Genomic DNA, 21719 nt, shown 5'->3' on the forward strand with positions numbered 1-21719 from the left:
CTTTATACCAATTTATTCAATTATTGAGGGCAATAAATTTAAAATACAAACATTGACTGTAACTACAGGACCAGTCCCAGCTGGAATCCCCTTTTCCAGCTATTACTTTCTATTATATTATATAATGGCTTCACTGGAAACGCTCTTTCCAGATCCCAATGCAATCTTCCTCTGGACTTAGGTGATCGTGATCATGAACGTGCAACTACGCACACATACACATCCCTCCACACCCGAACCCCCACCAGCCAATCGTGAGGTCATCCCATCAGAGTCTCCAGGCAGAGCATTCTGGAAAATGAAGGATAATCCCCAAAGTGTGAAACCATGAGTCTCCTGAGTGCCAATCATATCACAGTGCATCTGTGTGACTCCTGACCCCATTTCTATCAGTGTAACTCAGAACAGCTTGCTAAAGAAAGGCTAAGACTCGGAAGCAAGTGTCACATCATCCAAATGCCACCCGTTCACAGTGCTGGCTGGCTAGTCAAATATGACAGCATACTTTTTACATTTGAATATCACATATGCAGTTGATGCTTTCCAGATGAATGAAAAGAAAGTTGCCATTCGGGATCAGGGATCAGAGAACATGAAAATCTGGATTTTTAAGATGGTAGGGAAGTCCATGGTAGTCGACAGGAAAGAATAAAATAAATACGATCCAAGTAACAAAGGTGACTATTATTCCTTTCAAGACGGCCCATTTAATAGCCACATATCCAAACTGTAGTCCGACTACATTCAGGTTCTTATAATACAAGGATTCCCAAAAGTTCCCAGACTGAAATGGTGCAACAGGATAAAAACCCACAAAAATAGCACTAAATGAGACTAAAATTCCTTTATCCCCAAGCAATACACTGGCCACGTTTGAAGCAGACTGGATGAATGGTTGATGAGATATGTGTAGAGCACACAGAGAGGCATACAGAGATTTCTTGATTTATTAGTGAAATGCTTCAGCTTGAATTCCTCCAGTGAATGACAGGCTGTTGCAGTAGCCATAGCAGCCAGGTGAGGTCAGCTTAGGGAACTGAGCCACTTTTCATGCATTTTTAGCAGAAAAATGGTTTATCACATTTTTCCCATGTTCTCTTGTAACTCCAGTAGAATTCCCATTGAAAAACACGGGAAGTCATTATTAAATCTTTCTGACAGCACTATTCAGTTCAGCTACTTGCTTGCAAAATGCCTACATTGAAATTAACTTCTGTATCTTGACTACATCAAAGTTTATATGTTAAGCCCCTGCTGTGCTACCCACTTTTGTTTACCAGAAGCATAAAGCTGATAGCAGGCCTCTGTGTTATTGTGCCAATGAAGGAAAACTTCAATGCAGCAATACCTCATCTTAATCAAAATAACAATAATACTTTACCACATGCCATTAGAAACCACAACTCACTTGCTTATTTTCTTGAGGAAAACAGAGGAGGGAAGACATTTATAATATGAAGTCACTGCTTTGTATGCCATAATGCAGAACAAGAAAGGGCATCAAAGGCAGTCATTTAGCACACTAAACTTTGTTTCAATAACAAAGGCAACCTGCTATGCACTTTAACTGAACCACAACAAAGAGGTAAAGGAAGGTCGTGACCCCAGAGCTCGCAAATGGATGCCGAGTGCTTCGGCGTGACTGTCGACTGTACTTTAAACAGTGTACTCCAAAGCTCAGGGCGCCAAGTGGGGCCATTTTAACAAGCTCCCTCCACCCAGTAATGCTGGTGGGTGGGTTTACTCCACCAGGGTTTAGCAACATGTTTCTCAAAGGAACACGAGAGACAATATCCGAACCATTTTGTTTTTTCCTTCCACGCTCCAGGTCCCCAGATATCTCTCCTTACTCCATTTCTCCATCTATTGGTGTGGACCAAAGGAATAACAATGTGGGAATATTTTGCTTACCATGTCAGAGAATCTCTCGCTCCTTTGATGCCACGTGACTCACAGGGGGAAAGCAAACACTGCGGTGACAGTAATAATTTATGCATGTTGACATTCCTAAAGCACTGGGTCAGTTGGAACACTTTTCATCCGGAAAGACCGACTGGGGCAGAAGCGAGGAGATGGCTGGTCTAAACAGAGGAGCATGAGAGAGGGGCTTGTGAAACACCTAACTGAAAAAACAAAGGAAAGATGAACCGACAAGAACATGAATACAGAGATGATGTTCTTTGGTTTCCAGCTGCCCTATAGTTTGGAAAAGCTCTGGCCCAGAAACAAAGATGCGAAATGATAAAGGCGGGAGAATGGAAAGAACAACTGTAAAGAGAGCGAGTTAATGTAGTCCATCTGGGGAACTACAGTTTGCTTCTCAACAAAGACCTGGCTCTGGAAGATGTGGCGACCAAAGCCTCTGTTTTGTAATTGAACTTCAAAAACGTTTTTCTCTCATGCCTGCTCACGACATTAGCTTGCTTACAAATATTTTGCTACAAATAGAATGCAGATTGCCATTGCTTAGTACATCAGAGCAGCATCCAGAGCGCTGACATTACGCAGGCTACAGTAGTGTGCTCAACACGTTGAGTTTAAGCCCGAGGCCTTCCCAGTGTGACTCCAGGCCCTTGGAGAAGCTCGCCAAACCCACCGTGCCCCGCTCCAAATCTCTGGCAATCAAGAATGATTTAAAAAGTTTGACAGACACCACCCTTAAAGCTCAACAGGAGATGTATTGCTTCAGTCACCCCCGTCAGATCCACCATCTAAACCCAAATCCTCACAATTATGTCGCACCAATCAAATCTACTGCTTAGGTTAGGGGTGACTGTGAGGACGTGCAGGAATTACCCCATATCGCAACAATAGCACAAGCTCTTTATATAATCAGGATGCAATGCAGTTGCCTAACTCGCCGAAGGAAGCGTTCAAAAGACGGCACAAGACAATTTCTAGATTAACAACACAAGTGTGTTAGTGAAAACAAACAAAGGAGGGAAAGCGGCCCGACCGTCATGATGCAAGTATTCAGAAATGATACACAGACTCTCTCTGCTCATCCGACATAATCTCTTGGCTGCAATCAGACACTGCTGAACAGACTTTATCACCAAATGCTTCCATCATTAATAATGAACATGATACAAGATAAACTAAATAAGCAGAGTTACAAAAGTGAAATTTTAAAGCTAAATGGAGGACTTGGCAGCTCGAACACCGCTGATAAATGTCGCCTGATGGCCTTTATGCACTTAATATGAAAACATACCGACTCCCGTCCGATATACCTAAACAACTGCACCCAGGCTCGTAACATTTTACAGGGTACCTGTTTACAATAACTTGAAGGCCAGATGAGGGGGAAAAAACCATGATGAGAAGTCACAGTGAGACAGAAGCACCCTGGGGTCTGTCTTTTCTCTGAGCCGCTATGATCCTAGCCCCCACAGCAGCAGAATATTCATCAGACGTACTTTTCTTCTGTTTTTCCACAGGGATGGAGCAGAGCACAACTGGCTCTCGTTAGCCCTCACCATCCCTGTTTATTTTTGAGATCTGTGTGGGAGCAATTTTCTAATCTAAAATACAGGCTCCAGTATATACCAAAAGTCCCTGAGTGAGGTGAGATTAACGGTGGTCAAAGTTGTTTCTGAAAGTGGGCATAAAAGTCCCTTTCGCTGAGCTACTGTGAGACATCTCGGAGCTTGACTTTAGATGTTAGACCAGTGGTGTCTCTGTGAAGACACTGGCAGCGATTTTGCGTTCTTGACACATCTCATCGCTCGTTACATTTTCACTGGCAAAGCAAAGTGTGACACGCACCGTCGCTCATGGTCTCACAATAAAGAATAAAGCAGCAAAGTACCTTAAGATTTCTCATCCGAGGTTTTGGCCATACATCATTAGCTTTGGCGCTATGTTTTCAACAAACAAACAACAAAAGAAACCTCAAACTGCATTGTCTTCAGCATGACCTTGGCGGTTCAAGAAAGCAAATGTCTAAGAGACTTCAAAAAGCTGCAGAAATGCCTTTCATTAAGTCGTGGAGTGTTCTTCTGAAACTTGTGCTGCCTGCCAGCCATCTCTGTATTCTCTGCTTTAGTTACAAGTTTGTGAGCAGAGAATAACAGCAGGGGAAAACAACAGAGTCCTGAGGTGATGTGAGGCTGTTTGGAGCAGGACAGGGTGGGAGGTGTAGGAGGCAGATGCTCACCAGGTGGTCTTATACAAGATTGGGAGCGATGCTGCTGTGATCAGCTCACGCTCCAGGAAGCCCGCACATACACGCTCACAATTTCGAAAAGAGACACAGTAAGAGCGCACTGCTTCATAAGTGAGGAGACACACACAAATATGCACTTAAGACTGCACTGAAAACTCAAAAGTGGCATGAAGACAAAAACAATCCTGGCTCTCTGTCTATTTACAGCAGGAGGATTGAAGTAATCTTCCTGTAATTTGTGCCTGGATTAGCTACGAGGGTCGAGTGAGACAAAAGCTCTCGGGTTCTGCATGTTAGGCTCTCAAAGGAGAATTATGTAAGACCCCCTATCCCCTGACTTGGCTGACCAAGAAGGACCCTGATAATGGAAACATACTGTAGAGGACAAGGCTAAACTAACAAAAAAAATGATCTGCAGACAGAAAAATGAACATGAACGTAGCTCAAAGGCTCATTTTAGGAGAACAAACAATTTCACATGTTCAAAGTAATGATAAACTGACTGCATGGATGGCTGGGGGGATTCAGAAGCAGCTTACATGGAAGGAAACACCTGTGTGAGGGGGCATCTGGTGATTCATTTTTGACATGTACACTGGAGCTCATCCAAGAAGACAAACTGAAGCAGGTGAAGTACAAAATCAAGCCCACGTCCTGATTATTTAAACCATCTGAGCTACGTTTTTCAGTTGTGTCTCCGGTGACTACATGGAACTTACCCGTGCATATCTGTCATTACCTTGACTTCATGTGGGTTTTACACGCTGCTATCAGGTTTCGGTTCCAGTCGCAAACTTAAACATATTCAGTTCACAAATGTACTGATAGATAACAGTTCTTGTATACATGGAATAATGCTCGGTTCCTCCATCACTAACATTAAGAACACATGTGGCACAATAACTCACGCCATAATGCAGTACACATTACAACTACTCTCGTCGCTGAATGACCTCTTGTGAATCTTTCAATTAACTGAATTAAGGATGTCGCATTTTGTTTTAGCAGAACTCAATGCTTCTGCAGAACATAACGCAAAAAGACAAGAAAGAAAAAGGAGAATAACAAAGACACTACACACTCACACTTTTATTGCAATGTTCGAGTTACTTAATCTTCCCCATCACCTGTTTTTCTAGGTGGAATCTTGCTTTTACAGGTGGATGGAAGAAAAAATACCCCCACAACTATTTCCTCTTTTCACTTCACTGGACAAAAATTCTGTGTTTTTACACTGAACAAAATCTACCATAGTGTCTGCTAGCTGGCCTGCACATTGCTTTTACTAGTCCCCTGGGTTTATGACCCTGTTTCCCTTGCAGGCAGAGAGAGAGGGCACTCCTGCTCACCTGAGTTGTCACTCGATCTCTGGGTTCACGGCGGGGGCCTCCTGCCTTTCCTCAAAGGCACCATTTGTTTCCCTGCTCTAACAGAATTCCGAGCTTTGTGATTTTATCTGGAGTTTTCACGCCAATTTTGCCAAAACCGATTGAGGAGAGAGCAAATTCAGCTGCTACTGATCTCAAATAGATTGAGTTTCCAAGGGGCCAATTTAAGAATGTGCCACGGTTATGCTCTGAGAAGAAGGTTGGTTGGAGTGCAGAGGCTGAACAGGGAAGGTGAGCTGTTATGACTGGCTGTCAATTAGCAGTTGATTCACACAGAAGGGTCAGTTAGACACAGGGAAAAAAAGAAAAAGATATGGTTTCATAACAAAAGAAGGGCAGCAAGATGAACATTGGCTATGAAAATATGTATGTTTAAGATAAGCTGAGACGACACTTACTTTACAGATCTAAGGCAGCCAAAATGGAAAAGGAGACAGCTGCACAAGGAGCTTTATTTATTATTCCTCTCAGCAGCAACCGGGCGAATGAAAATAGTGCTAAGCAGGATGGGAAAAGGTCAGGGTGAAAGGAATCTGGCCCTCAGAGAGGGTTAATAGCCAGGTTGACTGGTTAAGAGCTGACCTCTCAGGAACATCAGCTCCCAGCTTTACAGACAAATTCTTTGGACGGAGACAGGAATCAAAGCAAACACCACATTCAGACGCTGTACTCATCTTTGAACATTTCTTCCTTACTCTCTTCCTTCTTCTCTCATTTGGCAAACCTCTCTCAAGCTGTCTCCACTGTCTGCTCTGTTACTTTTCCATGCTTTAGATTTTTACCCTCATTTCATGTCTCCTTATTTCTGTTGGCCAGCAGAGCACTGAAAAGATCCTCTGACACCTTACTGTCCTGGAAAGATCAGAGGTCAAGAAAGATACTCGAGTTCTCAAAGCTCAACAGCTACAAGACAATATGAAACACTCATCACAAAGAGGAGTGGCTTGGGAAACGGTTTACTTTAAACATATACAGACGAGGATTCGGCCGCAGGTCGCTCGCTGAGCCAAGCTTGTCAACAGCACCGTGGCTAAGATAAGCTGTCCTACGTGCTTTTGACATCCAGCTAACACTCCTACGTGAAAGAGAGCTATATACAGGCCATCAAGCTTCCACGCTCCCACAGTAACATTTAGCAGTATTTGGTAAGAGTGAGTTACTTTTATTTGGTTATTATACTTAACATTATGCAAAATTCTCAAGATATTTGAAAGGATGACCTGTCACAGAACTGTATTCTGTTTGCTCATGTAATCCCAGACTAATGGGAGCTCTGAGGAGGCCCCATCATGAAACAGTATGGCACATCAGTATACATGACACTATGACATTTTATTTTAAACCATAAAACACACTAAACTCATTTTTTTTTTATAAGGGACAGTTTTTAAATCTAGTAAGTGTAGTTGAGTGTGGCTGTGTGGACAATTATTTCAGGAAAAAAAAGCCACTATGCCTCCTTAAGGGTAGACATTTAAGACTAAACAGATGTAACAGCACAGTATTATTGTCTCCAGAGGAGGAACCCTGCCCAATAGCAGCCATTTAGTCCAGTAACTAGCTAGCTATGGAAGAGCCAACACTCTTCCAGCAAGCAGACGTGCCAGTTCCACGATGGAGAAAAGATTGAATGGGATAGACAGTGTGGGAAAGAAAGTTGGACAAGGTAAAGAGAGAGAAGGCAATAATGGGTGACTGGGAACTTGATGTATTTTCTAGGATTTATACTTCAGACAGTCCAACCTGATAACATCTTGTAAACCTGTATACAACCCTTTACATGTTTGTGTGTGCACTGGCATCAGTGGGGATATATGTGTGTTTGTTTGTGTGTGTGTGTGTGTACATGAGTGTTGGAGGAAGTCTAAATCCCCGTTTCCCATGCGTGTAATCATCCCAGGATGAGGTGGAAGATGAAGCCGACCGGGACTTCCCCTGCACCAGAGGGTATTTTCCTCTAACACTGTGGTACGAGCACATGGCTGACCCAGGCTGCCTCTGTATGTGCTTTTTTTACTATGTGTGTCTGTGTGTGTGTGAAAGAGAGTGATAAAAATAAAAAAGTATTATTATCACTGCTAAAATAATATGTTTGCTTATTACTGTAGCAAGCGTATAAAAGGCACACAGTAAAATCAGAAAATGATACAGAATAACTGAAAGACTGTCAGGAACAAACTTGCACACTTTCACACACTGTCATCTAAATCTTTTACTCTGTCTTCTAGAGAACAAATAACGTCATAGCAGAGCTGACACACACACACACACACACACACACACACACACACACACACACACACACACACACACACACACACACACACACACACACACACACACACACACGGGTCAGCTGTTCAGTCATAAAGGACCATTAAGAGTCCTGGCTCCCAAATAAAAGCAGAATACAGTTACCATGTTGAGAATGTGGAAACAATGTGTATGACAGAGTGTGTGTGTGTGTGTGTGTGTGTGTGTGTGCGTGCGTGGTATGGGTCTGCATTTCTGTGTTGCTTGGTGACACAGCTGATGACATAGCAGTGAGATAAGTACCACAAACTGCTCCATCATCTATTCATAGCTCCCTGGCTGAGGGTCCTCCTGCTGCTTAAACTGAACTCAGCCTCACTCTATCATCATTAACATCGAGCACAAAAAATGATGGATCATAATGCTGCAATAAACATCCCTACGATGAAGTGATTCAAGGAGCAACACATCTGCTTATCTAGTGCTTAGAAATCAGCTGTTCGGTCATAAAGAAGCACATGTTTTGCATCTCAATCATTTTAAGTGGAAACTGGTAACTGTCGATAAAGCACAATAAGAGGGTATGAAAGAGATTATGAGAAAATAAAAATCTAACATCTGTATGTATGCATGGAAAGGCCATTACAATGTGTATGTGTGGACAGACTCCTTTGAACACAGCACAGTGTCTAGAAATGACTGAAATCACACACAACACTTGAATGCGCTGCCTGAACGAGTGTCTTGCCTCACCACTGCCAGGGAACCCAAAAGCCCCTACAAAACAAATTCATTAACCAAGACAATAAAACACAGCTGTGAGGGGCAATGGAACCGTTTGAAATGAGTGCCTGGGATTGTGGAGAATCTGTTCAAGACAAACAGCATGCTAAGAAAAAAGAAAAAAAAAATCAGAGGAAAGGATTTGGAAATAAGAGAGAGTGAGTAAAGAGCAGTGTTTAATTTAAACTCTAGCTGGGGACAGTGCTGACTGTGAGAACGGAGATGGTTTGTTGGAGCACAACAAAAACAACTCCCCTGTACCAGATGCTTGAGTTCTGGGACCTGGTTTTAATTTAATCTTTTGAACAGGTTGTATAAAATAAGAACAAACAAAAAATGCCAAATTCTATAAATATCATTACTGAAGCTGGGATTGAATTAAAAAAAGACATTCCAAATCCAGTTTCTAATACTGTGGAAATTACAAATGGAAAGACATCTGAACTTTATTACATGAAATCTGAAGATTGTTGACTCTACCTGTTCTTAACCCACACTCTGAACACTGTCAGGGTATGTACTTCTGATATTCTATGATGACAGTGGGTGAAATGTGTTAGCAGGGGGTGGGAGTGGGGCCTAAATGCCTTAGTTCAAAACACCACTAGAGGGCTCTGCAGCTTGTGAAATGGGTTTTTGTAGATCCGTACACACCAGACCTGATCATGTCTAAGTCATACTAACCTCCCTGTTGAAGGGCCAAGCAGCCGGACAGACTCAGCTGCCAAAAGACTTACGACACTGAGATAGATGGAGGTACAAATAGTTTTACAGAATGTCCAAAAAAGTCAAAGCCAGACCACATTTATTCAGTATAACCTCCGAGCTCTGCAGCTGCACAGAGGTGAAGACACACTGACTGAGCTCACTGTTAATGATACTGTTATGCTGTGTAATGTCACTGCTATAAAACAGTAAGGCACACTGTATCATGCATATGACATAAATAAGGTAAAAGCAGAAAAGTCATAATAGCCTCCCCTTGTTAATAACTGTGACCAAAAGAATTTAAAAATGCATGTGTGGAAATACATGAAAAAAACATGAAAGCTGAACCATCACAAATACATCTAACTTCTCAAAAAGCAGTGATTGATATTACATCATTCTGGACCTTGTGGGTAATTTCTACTTCACCTAATCCAGATGAAAAAAGAGAAGTAATAAAAACAGTCGGATGCATATTTTTGCACAAAAAATTGACAGCTCCTAAACTTGTATAAACTAGGAAAAAGCCTGGGGGTAAAAACATAAACACAGCGGCTACTGTCACAGTGTCCTTAACATTATTTGGAATCTCATCTCCTCCAGCTGGAGAAGCTCAACAAGAAAACCAAATTCACAGAGGAATGTTTCGGGTGCATGTCAGGACTGCACTGTGAGCCAAGGTGTTGCAAAGCTGAGCAAAACTGATGCTACATCATACATTACGTTGCATTACATTTCATTGCTTTTAGAGATTAATGGAAAAAATAAACCGTGATCAATCCAATTTAAATCACCCTTCTTGAAGGGTGAACCCTAACAATTTTTTTTTTTTGGGGGGGTGGATAACATATTGCAGTTTTCAAACAGTTGCCAATAGTCCTCCCAGAATAGCTGCTTAAATTTCTCATCCTGCCTTGAACCTGGATGAACCCTCTGTAGCCGTTAGCTGCCCCTCAACAGAATCAAGCCATGAATCATTACAAGTCAAGGGTGAGGGCTCAGAGATCACCCAAATCAAGACCAGATGCACAGCAGGCACCTCCCATGGTCTTACCGTGCAAGTAACAAATGAAGAACAAAAAAGAAATAAGGAAACTTCACACTGCGCCTTTCTCTTATCCATTTCTACACGGTTGTATTAGTCCAAGTTGTCCTAATCCATTTTAGATTGTACAGTGATTACATGATTACAAAGTTTAACTTGTTACTTTGCCTGAGAAAGCCTACCTCAGGTTACAGAGGCCTTTATCTGCGTCATCTGACGCAGTCATTGCACTTAAGCACACATCGTCCCATAAAGAATGTTAAGAGGAGATAACAGTAAAATCACTATCAACTCACTTCACTTCATCCCATTACCCCCGTTCTTCTTTCCCCTGTCCCCTTCCCTCATCTACAACTCCCATCCTCACCACAGCTGGTAAATATTTTTATATTGTGTTCCATTAGAAAGCTTCATTAAGCGGTCAGACGGGGCAAATGGCGCCTGGGAGCTCCCTGTCCTGTAAACAATAGGAAGGGCCCTGAAAGCTGCAGCTGAGCAGAGCGCAGTAAACTAAGCCCACATTAGAGAACAGCCTTGCTCTGAGTGAGTAAATATTTAAATGTGTTGGATTCACCCAAAATAGTCACGGCTAATAGTTAAGAGCACAGTATTGGGAAATAATAATGATAGATTTTTGAGCAAACAAGCATTGCGCTGCTCAATGATTAGTAATTGGCTTCATGTGAACTTGTGGCAGACTAGTGGGTAAAAATTAATAAGCCATAATTGTATCAACAAAGTGATCTTTTGGCAGATGTACAGTATCCAGCTAATGTCAGCACAGCACATATCTACAGGAAAAGTTCCTGAAATAAAAAGAGTTGTTAGTCACACATGACTTCAGGTTTGTTACACCGAAGAAACAAAGCTTTAGTATTACAGAAACCATAGTTAAACTACTCAAATAACCTTACTCCAGCTAAAATGTCCATACTATGTATGTATGTAGCTTTGTTTGTCAGTATGTAAGTGCCCATATGGACCAAGACGTTTGTGTTGTGCATGAATGTGTGAGTCAAAATTCCACCTGATGTCACTGTGACCTGTGTTGCATATGTTTATGTGAGCACTAGTTGGTGTGATTTCACCCACAGTCTACAGGACCAAAGGAGCCAGGCCAGGATCAGGAGCCCAACCAAGTGCATGCTCATTCTTTAATATTCATGGGTATGAGGGATCACTGCAAATCTGTCCTCCAGTGCTGACATGTGCTGTCCTCAGACATCTCGGGGAGAGGATTCAGTGCAAACCACCTGAAGCCACTCACTAGATTTGACTCCTCTAAGTTAAATTGAAACCAAAATGGAGGAGATCCAGAATCGCAAGCAGTGTGAGATTATGCTTACAGACACAGGACTTTCAGGTAGACAGAAGCACTGAGAACTGTGTATTGCTGCACAGGCTGACTGTTTAAACATCTTTAAGTTTAAACAGGGGGTGGTTTTGATTTTGTATGTAGTGCTGGAACGTCACTATAATGTACCTCAAAGCCTTTCTCTGGAGCGTCCATCCCCACCATGTTGTCTCTGAGAAGCTGATGAAGGAGGTGGACCTGAGCAATACTGAGGTAGAAATCCAGACTGCTAGTCACATTAACCTCCAGAGAGTGGCCACACACCACCACCTCCTAGAGAAAAAAGGGAGTTAAAAAAAAGGGGGGGGACAAAATGAACAGAAGAAGTAGGAGGAGAGAACAGGAAATGCATTGAAAACATCTTTTGTAACTTGTATACGCTTCTATTTACTTTCCATCTCCTCACTATCTTTGTATCTTTACTTAAGTCTGTCTCTTCTTCCGCTCTTCCCTCTGTGCTCTCTGGGGTCCCACCCACAGCCAGCAGTTCAAAACTCAGGCTGGAGGTTACATCTAAAAGGATATTACTCACCAACACTGTGGACTGAACCACACACACGCACACATGGCAGACCTAGCGCAATAACCCACAAAGGGTATTGCCACTGTTTTTAAATTTTATTTTGTCAATTCTGAGCTTTAAATTAAAGTCACTACTGTCTTTTTTCTCATTTAGATTTATAGTAACATAAGAAGTGCATTAACATTATAAATATTAGTAGTTCTGTTAGCGGTCAAAGTGACTGGTCGAACATGTTAAGGTTACAATAACAGTTACAGAATAGCCTGGCGAGGAACCACATACTGCTATAATACATTCAATACATTAATGATTCATTAGCAATAGCTTTTACATTTGTGTGGGAACCATGCATAAATCTGCTAACAGTAGTTAGCGGTTAGACAAAATGAATATGATTTTTATTATAGAAATTGTTCTACACGACTTAGTTCAAAGTTGTGTTTTGTTGTTCCTGGCTCTGAGTTTCCATATCTGAGGGAGTTACACAAATCACATTGAGAGAGAGAGAGAGAGTGTGTGTGTGTGTGTGTGTGTGTGTGTGTGTGTGTGTGTGTGTGTGTGTGTGTGTGTGTGTCTAAGCACAAACTATGGATTAGCTGTTATGCATTGTCAAGGGGCACGTTAGCGTGGTCGGATGAGGCATCAAAGAGGCAGGAAGTCTCAGAGAGCGGTGCCAGAAAACATCAGCTGTATAAGCAGAAAGGTTTGAACTCTCGGGGTCAAAAACCTCCCATTACATGGTGGACGGCCGATTCCTAATGAGTAAGTTACTGTACGTTAGGAGGAAAATGTAAATACTTTTGACATCTCACATAATCAATGTCTATTTTCATATGAGCAACGGATTGTGAGAGTAATGGCTGCAGTCGTAGTTGTAACAGGTCGCGGTCAAAGGGCACAAGAAGAATCTTTGTCTATTCTCAGACTTAAACTTTGACGTTTCGATATAATTTTCCCTAGTTCCGGGGGATTTTAACTTTTCTACAGTGCAGAGACATTTTCATTCAGAAAATCTGAATGCTCTCTACAGAAATAATTCATGCGCAGTATTTCATGTAGCGCTGAGTGGATGCTCACCTCTGTCTGTCCACTGTCAGGGGACAGGTTCTTGCTGAAGATGATAGCTGGAGCAGCAGTGACCCGGACAGAGAAGTCAGTCAGGATCGGCGTGAGGATGGCCCGGCGCTCCTGGTGTCTCCGGATGCTGTACAGAGATCAGACACCTCATCAACTACTATTTTGCTACTGTTGTTCTCAACCATGAAAAATGTATTCAAGCTTTTGTATACCTTATAGAAACCTAAAGGACTTTTTATCTTCACTAAAACTCCCCTCTTTTGTTTACTAATATCTTTTCATGGTTAGTACTTAAAAAATCTTTGTGAGACCGTCCCATCTGCCTGGGGATGGCACGTCAACACCACACAGTTGAAACCACAAAAAGTCTTCACAACAGAGTTTTATTGTCGTGCTGACAGGCAAACATGCATTTCAAGGCTGTTCTAGGTTTTAAGATTCAAAGCATTAGAGGAAAAGCTAAACTTGACAACAGAGACTTCAAAATTGATCTTCCCCTCGTATAAACGATCTGTAAGGTTTTTGCCATCACTGAGATTTTTTACATTTCTTCTTTTACGCATTTTAGTTGCAAGCTTGAACAGAGACTGAGTGAGACAAGTCTCATTTGGGAACAGCTCTTAATTGTATACACACGAACGAGCTGAAACCTTCTCATATCAACTCTCCATTTCACTAATGTTCATTCCCACAATCAAGTCATATTTGTGGGAACATTTGTTAGCAGTAAAACAAATATACAAGTGGGCTTTATAAGGTGGTGTTAATTGCCACATCTGCTGCTATTAAAACAATCAAGCAGTACAGCTTCCAATATTTATAGTTGGCTGGGATTATAAAAGGCCCAGTTTCTAGGTGGCCTTGAGTACAGTTCTTAACCAGAAACAATATCATATTCACTTCTGCTACACAAATGTGCATTACCAGTGCCCTTAAGGGATTATTTTCTGACACATTTCTTTGAGTGGGGAGTTCGAGGGAGGACTAATTCAGAGGTGAAATGATCTGTGAGGCCAATTGGTGTTGGCTAATCTCCCTTCAGACGGGGATTGAAACAATGAGTGTCTCGTTGCAGGGGACAGGTGCTATCATTCACCAGCAAGGCTAGGAGCCCCGAAGCTCAGTTTACCAGTATTATGGAAGTCTCTGAGTGGGCTGGAGAATCCTGTGGTTCTGTGTATGTGCGCGTGCCTTTCAATGGGGTCATTACAAAAACAAAATATGGAAAGATTGACTTTTGTTTCATTCAGTGGGACGCAGAATAATCAGTAAATTGGAATATCAGTGGCATGAACAAAAGGGAAGCCTGCACTGGGCGACTGATAGGAGGGGCGATGGGAAGAGTTCGCAGCTCTGTGACACAAGGTCTTTCCTAGCCAGCAACTACAAACTGTGATGAGGACAGATCCTGTCAGTGGATCCACAGTGCTGGAATTTCCTCACAAAACCTCAGGAAGCAAACTGAGGCCACTGCAGATCAGCCGCTACTGGAATTAAATCCAAAAAGCAGCAGAATCAACATACCGTGAGTCTAAGGCTGGGGGGAGAGAGAGGGTATCAATGTAAAGAAAAAGGAAAAGGTGTGAACTTTAGAAGTGGTGTGTGTCAAAACTTGTTGCAACCAAGGTGGTGTATTTCTGTTAATGATTGCAGCAGACAAGTAAAGCTGTGAACTTGGCTCCCCTCTCCTCAGTGTCCTGGAATTTTCTCACACATTCAGCTATGACTTGGTAGTGTTGGTAGCTGAGGCGCAGCACACTGCAGTGCACCAAAGCCCTGCCGAGCTTCTAGTGCTGTTTCTGCTACAGCGAGGGGAGTCGCATTGCTTTAAGGTTAAATGGAAGAGCTGGGACGAGACCCCAACACCACTACTGGCTTTGACCTTATCAGTATGACCATAGAGACACACCTGCCTATAAATGTATACCTTAATTGTGTAAACGATATCTTACGGAGTTAAATGGAAAAAGAGGAAACATCAGAAAAGAAATATACGCTAAAGAAGAATGACAATCCAGTGATAAAGAGCTAGGAGCTTCTGATTATAAACAGGAGTCAAACTTTAGTGACCTTTACTCCATAAAAGTGGGTGTCAATCCTCTTGAGTGCAAAAAGAACTGTTACATATTAGGTCATACAATCATCAAGTTTGAAACAGAAATCCAGACCCACTCTAGTATGTCTTACGACAGCTAAATCTATGCTAAAGATTTTTAGCATCTTCTGGAGCCCAAAGTGAGAGCCCAGAATGTCACCTCATTGCCCTTTCAGACAATGTGGACTTGGCACTAGGCCCATTGCAGAGAAACATATTGAGTGAAAGAAAGAAAGAAAGTGACTGGATTAAAGATCAGAAGCCCCTTGCTCTTGTGAGCGTCTCTGACACAGTAGTAAGAATGTAAGACAAATATAGGCCCAAGTCCACTACCTAAAAGAGCTATTTTACAGCTGACCTGGCCAGGATTGGAGGATTAGAGACAAGCGAATAAAAACTGGTGCACAGACAACAGAAAAACATCAAGGTAGAGTTTAGAGATAACATCCCATGCATATTAAACTCCATTGTCTTCTTGGAAAGGGAACACAACGGTTTAAGAATTTTTATCTTTTCACAATCCAACAAGAAACAGAGGAAGTTCTTACTATAATACAAAGAATCTCTGTGTGTTTGTTTCTGTGTCCATGATCTCTTTATAGAGTTGAGCCACCAAACAGATACACAGATATATCTTAGGTACTTGATGGTTTTTATGTATATCAGATTATATGACATGTTATCTAGCAACCACATATTGACCGACTATTTATACTGCTATAATACCTTATAATCCATTGCTTTAATTTCACATTAACATTTCACTTATATCCACCAAAGTTAAATAATGCATAATATATTATGATAAATCACATTACTTAGTTGTCACCCAGCAAAAGGCTAAAATGACCCATTTTTAAGATATAAACAACATTTACCCCATTATTTTTACTTTGCCATTGTGATTTAGTATATCTGTTTGCCAACAGCACAAACAGGCCAAACAACACTGTAGCATGGGGGTGTAGAAGTAGTAATAATATACTGAAAAGCACAAACCAAAGGAACAGGGCTTTGCGATATGACCAAAATCTCATATCCCGATATAAGAATTCTATCGTCCGAATAACGACATAAATCACAAAAATGTAACATTTTCTGTAAATTCTGTGAATCTCGGGCAGCTCGACCTGCGGGAAGTGTTTCCAGCTGCGCGTCATGTAGCTGGAATTGAGTGTTTTAACAGATGCATGAAACTATACATTTCTAGACATAAGTTGTAACGGCCGCAGTTTTCTTTGTGAGTATTTATTACACGGCGTGCTGCGGGGAAAAGACTGTTCTAACGTTTGAGTCTAAGGTTTATTTTTTAGCACCTGGCGGCTCTTTTTTACTTCTCATCCGTAAATAATCTGCATCTTTCACGTGATTCAGTTTATTTTGAAAAGTCTCAACAGGATCTTGAGCTTTATTGTGAAAGGTTTATGTGGAACATAAACAAGCGAACACGCGATGCTGTTGTTGCTAACCACAACGCATAAAAACAGTTGCTTGTCCGTCTGTAGTGTGGTTATATTAAATATATGAGAAATAGAGAACTTTAAGAAATTAATATAGCCACTACAGTGACGATGAAAAAATATTGCCGTAAACAGTTTATTTTGCGACACCACGAAACAAACGATAGCGTAAAATGAAACGATAGACGTTTTTATATCGTCATCCGATATATATCGTTATATCGAACAGCCCTACAAAGGAAGCACATAAAATCAAGCAGTGCTTGCTTTTATGAGAAAGTGCAGCAAGATGCCTTTCAGGAAGAAACTGAAAGAACAGAGCTCCCATGAAATAAGTCTGGCTGTCACAATAAAAAGGTCTTATTGGAGGTCTGAGAGCTGAGGGCTGAGCATCACTATCATGTTTTCCAAGACAGTATGATTGTCTTGGAAAAGTCTTCTTCCAAGACAATCATACTGTCTCTGTGTGTAAGAAATACAATAAAGAAAAAAAAATATTCCTAATGAGTATGTATGACTGTTTGCTTGTATTGTATTGTTTGCATTGGAAAGTGTGCCCATCTATGTGTGAAAGGTGTGAGTATCTCAGCCAGCAAGTCCCAATGACCTGAGACTACTCGGTCTCAATCAGGCCCGTGTTGATTTTGCACTGCATTCTTCCATGAGGCTTATTTTTAGTTGACAGGGAACAAATCTGGAACCTTTGCCTATGATTTTGTGATTTTTGGTCCTGTTCCCTCTCAAAACATGAGCAGAAAAAAGGATGTGGGGCCAAACAGGCTGTTAGACTCATGCTTGTTTTAGCTCCCGAGTCTAAGAAAAAAGTGACAGGACTTGTAATTATGAGCGTGCATGGAGAGGCTGCATGATAGGGAGCTAACTCAATAACTACGAATGATATAAATTACAAGACTTTCTTAGCAGATTAAACACATACACCCACACATGCACCTACCTGACTGGGGTGGAAATATGAAATTTAAAACCAGTAAGATTCAAACCAGAAATGAAAATAGTAAAAAAACAAAGATCAGAAACACTAGTAAAACATTATTTTTTTTAAAAGCCACACATTTGTAGGCAACTTCATCAGACTTGACCTATGCATATATATTCTTCCCATGTTTACCAACCATCTATAATTTTGTCATCATGGTTGTTCATGCAGTAGAGGTCAAGCCCTTGATGGGTAACTACTTATTGATAGTTTTATACTATCAATAAAACATAGATTAATTTCCTCCTAGTGGGATTACAAAGGGATATAGGAGTGATCACCTCTGGATCAAAAATGTGAGAAGTGTGATCAGTCAATTAAAAAAAGTAATTGGTACAGAGACATCTACCTGTGATACACATACAAGACAGAATTAAATTCGCCACAGCAACTCATGAAACATCCAAGTGGCTCCTGACCTGCTAGCCATGTTCCACTCCAGCGCAGGGTTCTGGGAGCTCCTCTCACTCTCTGCTGATGTAGTTCCTTTGATTCCCTCCTTTTCTGGTTTAAGCTGTTCCCACTGAGCAGTCCCAATGTTGATAGACTGAAGATCGATCTGGTATTGACGATCCTCCACCTCTGAGCCCGGGTCACGAAGGATGCCAAGGTTCAATGCACGACTGAATGAAAAAAAAGTTTGAGTCAGTTTTTATATTAGGGCTACTTTGAGGTTTGGATGTTCAGTAAGTCATCATGTAAGAAGGAAAGAGTAAGACACATTAAATGCAATTAAGTTTAATTTCACTTGTGCAATATACTTTGCATTAGATTCAACAAGCAGGTGCCGATGCCAAATAGACTAAATGCAAAAAATATGACTTTAGTTATTATTATAGAGGTTCGGTTGTGTCAGGCTGTACTTTATATGCTTGGTTATGATAAAGTACGTGAGCCTAGGGGTACACCAGGTAGTCTGTTGTAGTGAACCAGTAAAGATGTTCTGGCTCTAGGCCCTAACCACTACTGACTGCTTCTTTCTGCTTTTTCAGTGGTTTAGTAGCACATTTTTCTTACGGGATGATTTATGACTAAATGTAAGACCAAGGAATTGTGCAGCCAGACCTCAGATAAAAAAAAACCTCTGCAGGCCTCAGGTGAAATCACTTGCCTTTTATAAAGTTTTGATTTATGCCAGCTTATCGCTGGCAGTAAACATTGTTTAAACCCTGGCTGGACAGCACGGTAGTCTGGAGAGTGGCTCTTACTGCCTTTGGCCTGCTGTTTCCGTCTCCAGAAACACAGGCTTGTACAGTGTACACCAACTGTAATGTGGTAGAGGAGATGTAGAGATATGTCAGGAGTGGGCAGCGCTGTGTTTGTAGTCAAACTGCTACAGTCAAGTGAGCAAAGACTGTCCCGTCAGCGCCAAGAAAAAGTGATGTCATCTATTTTGCCTTTGAGAGACAAGATCCTGACGAATTCATGAGGCAAAAGGAATAATCAAAATTCAACATCTGTATATGACATCAGGGCTTTTGGTTCATTATGATATGTTTATTTGTGCTGGTGAATTCAAATGAGAGCTTAAATGGTATAAATAAGAGCTTAAAATGGCTACAGATGTAGCAGCAGCATGAGTAGTTTTATTTGTTTCGGCAACGTCAATGGCAATTTTCATATAGCGTTTCCCCTGCTTAGCGGCTCTGGAAAGGTCTCTACCAGAGCGTGATGTTATGACAATAAGCACCAAGTACAAAAACAATGGCAATGGGAGATCAGAGGTGTATAACTGGATTTACTTGGATTTGTTGACATACAAACAAGTGAAACAGATCCTTAATCAACATTTGGAACCACATTTATCAACAAAGTATAATATAAATCAAACCAAGGGCTCTGTAACATTTGGGTGGGATGTGTCAGTCTAGATTCATTAGGGTTTTTGTAACAGTACCTCCATCACCCTCCCCGTGCCTAAACTGTATTTTTCACATTAAAGAAAACCACAGTTACCTCATATGCTTTCCAAATTATCTCCTAACGTTAGCTTATTTAGGAGACTCTTACTCATAATCAACATAACATGAGCGTCTGCAGCCAAGCCTCTACATCGCCGAGCTGCAGGGTCATCTTCAGTGACATAAATAAATATGATAAACATTTGTCTTGGTCATGCAGCCAGTGGAAACCGGTGTGATTTAATATCAAAAGACATATTTCAGCAAATCGCAGGAAACGAGAGAGCTTCATTTCTGACAAATGAGGAGGGGAGGAATTTTGGAAGTTCCCCTTGGGGTGCAATAATAATTGAAGCCAGATTTTCTTGTTGTACATGTGGGGGGAAAACACTGGTGGTTTGACATATTTGATTGGTAATGTGAAGACCACACTGCTTGGCCAAGAGGAGTCGGGGAATGCTTTGGGAAAGCATGACATTCACTCTGCCCACAGTATAACGGACCGACTGAAAGCGTGCAGAGAGAGGCAGGTGGAACACACCCTTCTGCTCTGTCTCACATCCCATTATCAGACATCTGCTTGCCACTACCACACAGAAAATCTAGAGGAAAATGAAAATAACAAGTCATAAATGACATGCTTTCACAGATGAGGAGGGCAGGGAAGAGAGAGGGAGGAAGGCATGGAGGGGAGGGGCATTTTTCTCAAGCACAAGTACTTAGTTTTGCCCTTGTTCCTCGGCCAACCTTATTTTAATTGCAGGAAAAGACCACAGAAACATTATTTTTTACGACAAAATTCTGCTATTTATAAAAATGGATCAAAAGCTCTGCAATAAGCATGTTCTGTTTCACAGCGTTCATGGCTATTATTTTAAAAAACATCTCTCCCTCTTCTGACACTATTTAAACCCAATTTGAGTCCAAAAAGCCACTGGGCCGATTTTGCATCAGAGCTGAAATATGAAGGCCCCGGTCCAACTTTATTATGGCCCAAAATCAAACCCTCCACCCAATGCAAGCCCTTCAGTGGGAAACAGCAGACAAAATAGCAAAGCCATGGCAGTGTTTAGTATCCAAAATGCAGGACTTGGAATAAGATGTTCACTGATACTTCATCACTGAGAAGAAGAAGAAAACGATGTTCCAAATGCTTTTTACAGGAGATACTCGGATAAATTAATAAAAATGGGCGATTAAGTGCATTTTCTGTTCCTCTGTTTAGCATTCTTTGGGTCTATGCATGTGCTGGGCGGAACATCGGTCATGATTTGTGTTAAGTGGACGTGTGGGAGGACAGAGTGCTTAACGTGAAGCAGATTTGGCAATGGGATTCATGAAATAATTTTACCGGCAACTATATAAAAACGGTTATTATGCACGTTATGTAACGTATATACTGATAAACTTTGATGACTTTGATGTAAGCTTGCACGAGACGAGAAAGTGGGTTGTAAGAAAAAAAGTAAAATACATACATATAGTGCTATAGGGATGAAGAATCGTTAAGCAAAGGGGTGAATAAGTAAAAAGATTGCTGAAAAAGAGCAAAAGTAGAATTACCATAGTGAGGGCTTGAAGGCCAGCTGTGGTTCAAGGTTGTAAAACAAACCACAGTGGGATCTGGTTCAGGCTCATGGCCCAATGCTAGGAATTTGGGAGCTGTGGGCTGCGCTGAAGCCTCTTGCCCAGGATCCTTTGGGGCAGGGTGCATCGTGGCCCATGGCTTTGAACGGTCTCTCACCTTCCTCTCTCAACCCCTAGCTACAGATTCCCAATTCCCATCCCTGGCCCAGGGCCAGAGGGCCAGGAAGCACCGGGGTAATACCAAGCGTCACTGGCTTCTGGATCTCGTCACTCTGAAACCCGCAATCTGAACCCTCAACCCCAGACCTGTGTTTCACTCCATTTCCCCAACAATCACATGCAATACATGTCTACTTCCATGCTCAACAGAGGCAGGTTTA

The 21719-nt window shown here is 41.6% G+C and overlaps 1 protein-coding gene across 2 annotated transcripts in view; it reads right to left on the reverse strand.

Annotated features, from left to right (window-relative positions):
• vps13b (vacuolar protein sorting 13 homolog B) overlaps positions 1 to 21719 on the reverse strand; it is a 301375-nt gene that overhangs the window by 88446 nt on the left and 191210 nt on the right. For both annotated transcript variants that reach the window (XM_026183458.2, XM_026183460.2), the window contains exons 32-34: positions 18271 to 18474; positions 13300 to 13426; positions 11829 to 11972 (exon numbers count right to left, since the gene is read on the reverse strand). In XM_026183458.2, the coding sequence (XP_026039243.2) occupies positions 11829 to 11972; positions 13300 to 13426; positions 18271 to 18474 (475 nt within the window). The remainder of the gene's footprint in view (positions 1 to 11828; positions 11973 to 13299; positions 13427 to 18270; positions 18475 to 21719) is intronic.

Source organism: Astatotilapia calliptera, chromosome 11 (assembly GCF_964374335.1).
Source record: "Astatotilapia calliptera chromosome 11, fAstCal68.1, whole genome shotgun sequence".
NCBI classification, from domain to species: Eukaryota; Metazoa; Chordata; class Actinopteri; order Cichliformes; family Cichlidae; genus Astatotilapia; species Astatotilapia calliptera.